Source organism: Littorina saxatilis, unplaced genomic scaffold (assembly GCF_037325665.1).
Source record: "Littorina saxatilis isolate snail1 unplaced genomic scaffold, US_GU_Lsax_2.0 scaffold_124, whole genome shotgun sequence".
NCBI classification, from domain to species: domain Eukaryota; kingdom Metazoa; phylum Mollusca; class Gastropoda; order Littorinimorpha; family Littorinidae; genus Littorina; species Littorina saxatilis.
The window spans coordinates 142,396-152,466 of record NW_027126204.1 but is presented as its reverse complement, the minus strand read 5'-3'; the positions used below and the strand labels follow the sequence as shown (position 1 = coordinate 152,466).

The following is a 10,071-nucleotide window of genomic DNA, read 5'->3' as shown; positions in this document are numbered from 1 at the left end:
TTTTCGCACGCTCAGAAAAGCATTAAACCACAATCTATTTTAATTTAACTGTACATGCTGGAAAAGGTAATTATGTCTACTGTTCATATCATTTGTTCGATCGGTGGTACTTTGTATAGGCATCCCGTGGCAGCCTGTCAAACAAGGTCACCCCTAAAATCTACCTGACAAAAAACCAATGCCCCGTATTTTAAAATCTGCAAAATATCAGAATGTGAACAGTAGGCATAATTACCTTTTCCAGCATATAAAATTCAATTAAAATGGATTGTGGTTTAACGCTTTTCTGAACGTGCGAAAATTGTTGCAATAATGTTTTTGGCCAAGTTTATATATGTATTATTTGTTTATTGATTCACTCCTTTAGTTTCCGTTCACTCAATTTTGTTTATGTATTACATTTTGTTTTCATTAACGATAATGACTTGATCGATTGATTGATTGATTTTGAATGTTTCATGAGCTATTCCTTTATTGGTTCGTGGTTGGCAAATTAAGAGACACATTATGTTTAAATATGTGTGAATGTGAAATTTACTTCTGTTATATACTTCTGACCTTCGCATTCAGATAGATGGAATGAAAATCAATGTTTGTCTTTTAGCACCAGCCGCAGGCACATGTAACACTCAGTTTGACACAGCAACTTCCCCGTGGTCTCTCAACAGTACCTGTGTTATCACGCAGGGCAACTCTACACTCGATAGATATGCCTGTCGCTGGTACCAAGGGAAAGATGGGGTACGTAACATAAACTAAACTAATTGGAAGATTATCTCGGTAATGTATTCGAAGTAAAAACAACTCGCAAGAAGTACGTACGTTGTACCTGGGTCAATGAAAAAAACACCAATTCATCTTCAGATGAATACAAAAATGCAAACAAACAAGCAAACAAAGTAACCCATATGTCTAGCAATAATGCTAAATCAAAATAGGCTCTCGTTATTGTTACGTTAGGTATTATTCCTCGGAACATTGCACTATGTGTGGATTGCAGTTACCTAATCCTTGAATTCTTGTACTAAATACATTGACATTCAAGGATCAGTAGTGTAGTTTAAGATAACAAGAAAACAGACTCCCCAAAATAGCAAAACAATCAAGCAAGTGAACAAACTGCAACACCACAAGACTTATTCACCAATAAAACATTACACTAGTTGGACGCCATTTACTTAACTAAGTATCCATCCGTTTAGTTATTTATTAACTAGGTTATTTCAACTATGACTTACAATTTGTTAAGGATAAATCCACACATGTCTGTGTCAGTAATTTCTCTCAGGTTTAATTACAGCACATTTAAACAAGAAACAAATCTGTTTTCAGAGCTCAGAAAAGATTGGCATATCCAGTTGGATTGTGATGACACCAAACATGCTACCTACTGGCACGGCTGCATGTTTTGCAAGGCTTGATATGCCCACTGCTGATGGTAGATACGATTACGATGTGAGGGTTAGGCCAGGGCGACAGTTCATCACCACCAACTTTATTGCCATAAATGTAATAGGTACGAGTTTTAATTATTCATTTGCTAAACATATGCTACAAAATATCTTCCCAATTATGTACGTGAAAGGGTGAAGTCTTCGAACGTTAATGTCATGTTTTCTTTTTTATTGCACTGTCGGGAGCGTAAATGGCGAAAAATGTGTTGTTCTTTGTCTATGATTGTTTTCTTTGAAGACAATTTGTTTTAAATACTCGAATTATGCATGCATGTATTTAATGTTTTTATTTTTGTTGGATTCATTGTTTTTATTTAAAATGTGTGTATTTAATCGATACTGTAAACAATTGATAAAGCGGTTTGTTGGGTTTTGTCCTAAAATGGTGTTCCTTTCAAAATGTGTATTGCTACACTTACATGTACGGGCCAATGCCACACATCAGGTGAATGATAAATGTGTAATTATGCTACGCAGAGCATGGAACCATTGCAAGTAGTGCCATAATCAGTAGTGAATGTTTTGTTTTGTCTATGACTTCATTTCAAACAAACTTAACTTTTCTGTTCTGTTTTTATTTTAGCGATATCAGTTGATCATTTAACAGAAAATGTGTATTTGAATATATACCGTTGTGTATCTGTCCAGAAACTCCAAAAGCACCGACCATGACAGGGTGCAGTGCAGAAGACTACATAGCAGAGACTGTCACAGTGCCGCACAGTGAATGTAGGTCAACCAGCAGGACGACTCGTGTGGTACAGGACTGGTGTCATTTATCCTATTACTTCTAGTAACTATGGTGACAAGAGTTTGGTGTTGTCACAGACGCTGGGACGAAGCGACCATGGTACACAGTTTCGTTGTGCCGTCAACTGGGCCAGAGACATTTCTGGCGAAAATGTCACCGTTAAAGTTGGATGTGAGTGAAAATAGTGTCTCTCTTAGTTTTTATATGAATATATGTCAGCTTATATTTATCTAGGCATACATGTACATGATAATAATGCATTAGACAGTAAAATAAACCAATTGTCATTAACATACAAAACGATGGTAGATGCAGTAGTAATACGTTGTAGTAGATGTTGCTGTTGTCGTTGTTGTTTTGATATAAGCTCGTCTTCAGCGTTCGTTAAGGACACGAACTTAACGTGGAATGATGTTTCGTCGTTAAAGGAAATATTTTTGTTACGGTCATCTTGTATTTCATTATTGTTTACCAATAACTTTGAAACCTATTGCTTATTTGCAGATAAACCAGAACGACTGAATTTTACACTGAACTCAAAAATAGAGGTGACAGTGGCGGAAAATGATACAGTTTATTTCACGTGTGAAGCTGACAGCAGACCTGTAGCAGACATGACAGTGTTCAGACAGGGAGGGACTGAGATAAGGAGCGGTCAGTCCCCCTTGACCTTGACCCTCACAGCCAGCTGTACGGACACTGGCACCTATTTCTGTTCTGCCAGCAACGTCATCGGACAGGCCGACACTTCTGCGTCTGGCAAACTCTATGTCAGGTGTAGGTATAATTAATACAACTTCTGCAACGTGAAAAACAAGTAGACAATGTCAGCAAGGGAAGTATAAATTCATGGCTTCACACAATGTTCACATGTGTGGTAGGGAGCTCGGGCGAATACCTCTGTGTTTTTATTTCTTAAATTTTACTGAGCGCATACAAATGTATTGTGATGGTCAGAATTCATTTTCGTGTGTTTGTGATTGAAGGTCAGAATTCCAGCTCTTAAAGCTGATATCAAAATATGTACTCTCACATCTCATCGTTTCTTTCGAAAAAAGACGGTTAAATAAGCCCAAAAATTGCCAGCCTGCAGCTTAATTCTGAATGCTTTTCTCGTAATGTCCTGACATTGTTGTCAATTCATGGCCTCTCGTTGATATGCTTTCATTCTCAGGCTTCCTTTTTTTTTAGAATTGATCCTTATTGTTTGCCCACAACAGGTTCACCACAAAGTTCGTCCACTGATCTGCCGACACTGAATTTTGTCAGTACGCCTGTTAGCACACAGTTTGATGTGATCGCCTTCCTAGCTGTGGGGGGTACTTTTTCCTTTCGTTTTTTTGGTCCAGGGGGGAAATGCAGATGTTCTGCTGATGTTCCTCTTGAAGATATCCAGCTGAGTGCAAATTGTCAAAGACAATCTGGTTTGGATAATACTTTTGCATGTGCTGTGACTGTGCACAACGTGTCGTCGTCGGAAGCAGAAGGGGTTTACTCTGTCAGAGTCTCCAACGTTGAGGGGTTTCAAGACTACACTTTCGAGGTTAAGGTCAATGATGGTAAGTGATGGTCAGATCATTGTTTAGTTCACATTTCTTATGTTACAGTATTAGACAGAAGGGAATGGAAAAACTGCACTGAGCTATCTAAACAAAATGTAAGCTTGCTTCAAGAAAATAAACGTGTTTGGCTAAGTGTACTTTTCAAACTACCTGTGTGTGCATCTGACAAAAGAAAGTTGAATTACACTGGCAAACTATAAATGAACAGGAGCATATTTTAGATACAATGTCATACAAACTACGTTTTAGCCACTATAGTTTAATTATCGAACTGGATTTGAACAAAACAGAGCGGGGAGGTGTGCGAAGTACATGATGAACTCGTCACTATTACTGCGTTATTAATAGCTCACAGTCACATACAAAGAAACATGAAATATATTATTTTGTGTCGTCACAATTTCTGTGTTGGGCTTTTGAATTAAGGAAATAATTTACTACAACTATCTAGACTGTCTGAACCACAATTGCCATAAGTGACTGTTGTACGTGTACACGTTTCAACTGAGATGTTGCATTATTCATTTTTCCCATGCTCTCTTTCCAGGCATCAAAATGGCGACCGAAGAATGTCCTCCGAGCTATGCAGTTGCTGCCATAGGCCTGGGTGTTGTGCTGGCCTTGATGCTAATTGTTATTGTCGTCGTCTTAGTTATATTTTGGAGACGTCGATGGATTGTGCCATGGGCCTGTGAGTACTGCATGATCCCTTAATTGTTTTGTTACTGTAGACATTGTCGTCATTGCATGAGTGAGAGAACAAGTGCCTTATTTCACCGATGTTACTTAACGGGTATAGACATTGGGAAAACAGTACGCTGAAATTGATTGATTGAAAAGTACTAGACGTCAAAACAACAATTTAGTATTTTCAAAACGGCAACAGAGTGAGAGAGTACTTAACGTCCTTGAACAGCATAAATATAATAGCTCTTGGTTATACAAAAACACGTATAAATAACACTCCCAAACAAGTAAACACGAAAGTATTCAAATCAACAGTGAAGCAAGCAAATGAATGAAACAAATTAAATGCTTGGTCATTATAATTTGTTTTCTACTTTTCAGACCAAGCTGATAACTCTCGGGATAGAACAGCATCAAAGAGGTATGTGTGAGAGTGGGTTTGTGTGTGCGTGTGTGTGTGCGCCATTTGTAAGTAACCTGATGTTATAATATCTATTTATTCATTCATTTTCTAAATGTGTCACCATGAGTGAGGAATATTCCTTCAACATCAACAATACATAAATGCGCTTCCTGTTTGTGATTGTGTTATTAATCTGTTTTAATTGCAGTGCATTTACCGAGTTAAAATATTTCCGTTCAAAAGCTTCTAAGCTCACCAAAGAAGTATGATGCACGTTTATTTATTTATTTATTTATTTATTTACGAGAATTTATACCGCGCACATATCTCACCACATAAGGCGACTCAAGGCGCATGTTACCTATTAATGCCGTGTGAGATGGAATTTTTTTACACAATATATCACGCATTCACATCGACCAGCAAACCTCAAGCCTATTAGGGCGAGCATTCACCTTTCACGGCCTTTATTCCAAGTCACACGGGTATTTGATGGACATTTTTTTTTATCTATGCCTATACAATTTTGCCAGGAAAGACCCTTTTGTCAATCGTGGGATCTTTAACGTGCAAAACCCAATGTAGTGTACACGTAGATGCTAACGATCCAACTATCAGTAATACATTAAGTGCAACTGTTAGTTGGAAAATCCAAAGAAGCCGAATAGGCCGTTGCACAGAAGATGTTACTGTTGCAGAGAATCTTCCGGAATGGACCTATATCTTGAGCCTATAGCAGAACCTGCTACACTAGAGGGTTTGTTAACCTTTTTGTTTGCCCCTTGCGTACTGATGTTGTTTTAATAGTTACTTCTTGTTAGTCTTTTACATACATTAATAGCTGCTTAATTGCAGTAATGTTTGAGAAAGGACGAGAGAGTAAGAGGTAGGGCAGGGGGGGGGGAGGGGGGGAGCAAGATATACATAGATTGAGAGAAAGAGAGGGCGAAGAAAACGAGTTTCACAGAAGGAAATATTTAAAGAAAGAAAGGAGTATTTCAGTGAATATTTAATTAATTGGATATTGACAGCATTGTGAATAAAGTTGTTTTCGCATTGCAAATATTTGTAATTTTTCTTATAATCATATAGCTGTTTTTCTGTAAAATGTTTCAGGCGAGAGAGGACCATACGATGTTCTGAATAGTGAGGATATTGGACAGAGATCAGTCTACTCTGACATAACCCAACAGACCGGGAGAGAGGGAACCGCAACATCAGGTGACTGTATAACGTCATGCACTTAGAATCTGTTCTACTTGTTGTTTTAGAGATTTGCTTTAAAAAATAATTTAATGAAATTAATATGGGAAATATTGACACGCAGAAGTAATTCAAACGGAACCCGTACATCTTACATGTTTAAGTTTCAACATTATTACTACATAAGTACCATTTTAAAAATATCAGTCGCAGAAACTCAATTAGTTGCTATTGGTCAAATGTGAAGCATCAAGCATGCTTGAATGTTAATGTGTTATATATAATAACACATGTTATACATTCTTGCGTAATTTGGGCGACGTATTCCACAGGATGGTTATTCATATGAATGTTATTGGTATAGATAGCCTCATACATCTTAAACAGCAGAAATACATGAACGATTATACATGTAAATGATAATTGTGGAATAGAACAGATTATTTAAGACCAAAATATAAACTGTTATTGTGTTAATGGTTGATCCAGATGCAACAGTCCCTTACGATGTTCTCAATCCTGCGGACATAGGACAAAGATCGGTCTACTCGGAGATATCTCAGCATGCTGGCAAGGCAGGAGTATCAGTATCTGGTACACGACGGAAGGGTAACAATTTTATTAAATAGAACGTTCTTTCAACGTTATCATATTCTTTATCTTTTATCAATTTTCTGGCAACGTATGGTTAACTTGATCACCACAAGGACACTTGCTTAATTTTCGAAAACTCTACTATGTAAACCAATTATTGCAAGAAACGTATTTGTTTAAAGAAAGTAACGTCTTCGAGACGAAGAATTTGTGTTAAATGTTTTACCAAAAAGTGTAAGTCACAAGTACGCGCATGACTTTCTTATACATCTCTCTCTATCTTTCTCTCTCTCTCTCTCTCTCTCTCTCTCTCTCTCTCTCTCTCTCTGTCTCTCTCTCTCTGTCTCTCTCTCTCTGTCTCTCTCTCTCTCTCTCTATCTCTCTCTCTCCTTCTCTCTCTATCTCTTTATTGAATATCCTTTTCACGACCTCCCCCACTTCCATATGCACACACACGCATGCACACATTCTTGCTCAAGTAGTTGAATGTGCATGGAGTACATATCCTACAATTTTGTTGCAGGCTCTGCTTACCAAAACACCTGATCGAAAACATGGGCAAATGTTCAGTCTTTCTCTTGACGGCTCAATAAAATACCTATACGTGTGTATTGAGATAACAGTTGATGTTCAACTGTTTTTGCTGGATTTCTTGACAATGATTACATAGTTTCTTTATTTTGTATAAGACTTTGTTAAAGAGGTACATGGATACTGTACTTCAATTTGCTAAGGTATACCGACAGGAAAAAAAAACAAATATTTGAAGGACACATGTTTAACGTTTACTAGCAGTGAGTCTTTAATTTGTAATTTTGACAGAAAACATGGGGAAATGAAGATTTGTATGGTTTACATTTGTGGTATTCAATAATATTTTTTAAAAACCTTGCATTTAATCTAAAACAGAAATGGCACTTTCTTTCCTTTTTGATGACGTCCAACAGAAATACTCACAAAGATATTTAGACCCTCACAAAACGTGATCATAACTCAGGGAGTGTTTCAATTTCTTTCTTCATACATAACGCCCTCGTCCAAAGTGATAGGTACAGGGAGATAATCATTTAAGTGTGTATTCTTTCTGGGTATAGGCGTTAGGTAGTAATATTGTGTTGTGTTGTGTTTTACTTTGTCGTATTGATTTTCTTTGCGTTGTAATATATTGTATATAGATAATAGTACCGTAAAATCCCTAGCATAAGCCCACCATTTAGCAAACGCACACCCCCCAATTTGGGCCAAAAGTTGTGCACAGGGGTAACTACCTAGCAAACGCCCACCCTGCTTTTTTCAAAGAGACTATAGGCTCACTTTCACTAGGATTTGTGCAGACTGTTCTAAAAGTCATCTTTTTCCCCTTCTTTACCTTTTCGTGTTTCTTTCCTTTTTATATTTAGTCAAGTTTTGACTAAATATTTTAACATCGAGGGGGAATCGAAACGAGGGTCGTGGTGTATGTGTGTCTGTCTGTCTGTCTGTGCGTGTGTGTGTGTGTGTGTGTGTGTGTGTGTGTGTGTGTGTAGAGCGATTCAGACTAAACTACTGGACCGATCTTTATGAAATTTGACATGAGAGTTTCTGGGTATGAAATCCCCGAACGTTTTTTTCATTTTTTTGATAAATGTCTTTGATGACGTCATATCCGGCTTTTCGTGAAAGTTGAGGCGGCACTGTCACGCCCTCATTTTTCAACCAAATTGGTTGAAATTTTGGTCAAGTAATCTTCGACAAAGCCCGGACTTCGGTATTGCATTTCAGCTTGGTGGCTTAAAAATTAATTAATGACTTTGGTCATTAAAAATCTGAAAATTGTAAAAAAGAATAAACATTGATAAAACGATCCAAATTTACGTTTATCTTATTCTCCATTATTTGCTGATTCCAAAAACATATAAATATGTTATATTCGGATTAAAAACAAGCTCTGAAAATTAAATATATAAAAATTATTATCAAAATTAAATTGTCCAAATCAATTTAAAAACACTTTCATCTTATTCCTTGTCGGTTCCTGATTCCAAAAACATATAGATATGATATGTTTGGATTAAAAACACGCTCAGAAAGTTAAAACAAAGAGATGTACAGAAAAGCGTGCTATCCTTCTTAGCGCAACTACTACCCCGCTCTTCTTGTCAATTTCACTGCCTTTGGCTGCCATGAGCGGTGGACTGACGATGCTACGAGTATACGGTCTTGCTGAAAAATGGCAGCTACTTGACTAAATATTGTATTTTCGCCTTACGCGACTTGTTTCTTATTCTTTGTCCCCTCTCCTCACTCCCACCCATCGTTCATGTTTTTTCGAGTTTCTCTTCTCTTTTTTTTCCTAAGTTTGTGGGTTTTTCTTTCTCAGAAAGATTGGGCCTTTTGAAGACAAAATCCAAGTTCAGTTAACGTTTAATTTCCAAAGACGATCGTGTAATTTCTTCCCTGTACAGAAAGAAAGGGCTTCATTGGTGTTGACATTTCGACATTTCATCAAGTTTCTTTTTCCCGGAATTGTGTTGTTATTGTTTGTCCTTGCAAAGGTCTGGTGATTTTCTTTTTACTTTATAAATTTATATGAATGACTATGCTTGGGTTGTTTTCAGAAGAGCCAGTCCTTCTCTCTCTCTCTCTCTCTCTCTCTCTCTCTCTCTCTCTCTCTCTCTCTCTCTCTCTCTCTCTCTCTCTCTCTCTCTCTCTCTCTCTCTCTCTCTCTCTCTCTCTCTCTCTCTCTCTCTCTCTCTCTCGGTTGGCCTTCTTTGCCTCAAAGTCATTTTTCTTTCTTTTTTCCTTCACTTCTACTCACACGACCTAACTTACATGCTTTCGGGGTTTGTATTCACTCAATTACACGATTGAGCACAAAACTTACTTTGTGCAAAGGGGTCTATCCCTAGCAAACGCCCACCCCCCAATTTTGCCCTAAATCTGTGCACAGGGGGGGTGGGCCTATGCTAGGGATTTTACGGTATTGCATTGTACTGCGAGTGGTTGTCAAGGTAATCTAATGTACGATGGGTTTTGCATGAAACTCATGTTATTTACTATGTAAAACAAGCCGTACATGGTGGAAGCTGACATTGTTCCACAGCCATGTTGAAATTGAAGTGTGTTTTCAAACAATGTGTCATCTTTATATCATACGGACGTGATTAAAGAATACGTTACTGATTAATTTTATTGTAGTCTGAAGTTACTTCTTATTCATCATCAATCATATATCATCTTACCTTTGCGATCGGTATTATGGATGTTAGTTTTGATTATTTGTAGCGAAACGAAATTTGTCTTAAGATAAATTCCTTCTCATGAACACGATAATGAACACGTCCAAATGTATGTCTAGACGTTTAATGGGTTTAGACGAACCTTACGTTTGAACACATACCAAAGTCGAAAACCTGGGACCTGTGTGATGGTGTGATT

The 10,071-nt window shown here is 37.4% G+C and overlaps 1 protein-coding gene across 1 annotated transcript in view; it reads left to right on the top strand.

The window, feature by feature from the left end:
- The window catches only part of LOC138954667 (uncharacterized), an 8,200-nt gene extending 667 nt beyond the window's left edge, over positions 1–7,533 (top strand). Inside the window, exons 2-11 of the mRNA XM_070326452.1 lie at positions 571–741; positions 2,169–2,376; positions 2,710–2,982; positions 3,426–3,764; positions 4,315–4,458; positions 4,836–4,875; positions 5,556–5,614; positions 5,974–6,078; positions 6,550–6,669; positions 7,178–7,533. Of these exons, the coding sequence (XP_070182553.1) occupies positions 571–741; positions 2,169–2,376; positions 2,710–2,982; positions 3,426–3,764; positions 4,315–4,458; positions 4,836–4,875; positions 5,556–5,614; positions 5,974–6,078; positions 6,550–6,669; positions 7,178–7,200 (1,482 nt within the window). The 3' untranslated portion in view covers positions 7,201–7,533. The remainder of the gene's footprint in view (positions 1–570; positions 742–2,168; positions 2,377–2,709; positions 2,983–3,425; positions 3,765–4,314; positions 4,459–4,835; positions 4,876–5,555; positions 5,615–5,973; positions 6,079–6,549; positions 6,670–7,177) is intronic.
- Positions 7,534–10,071: the final 2,538 nt, after the last annotated feature.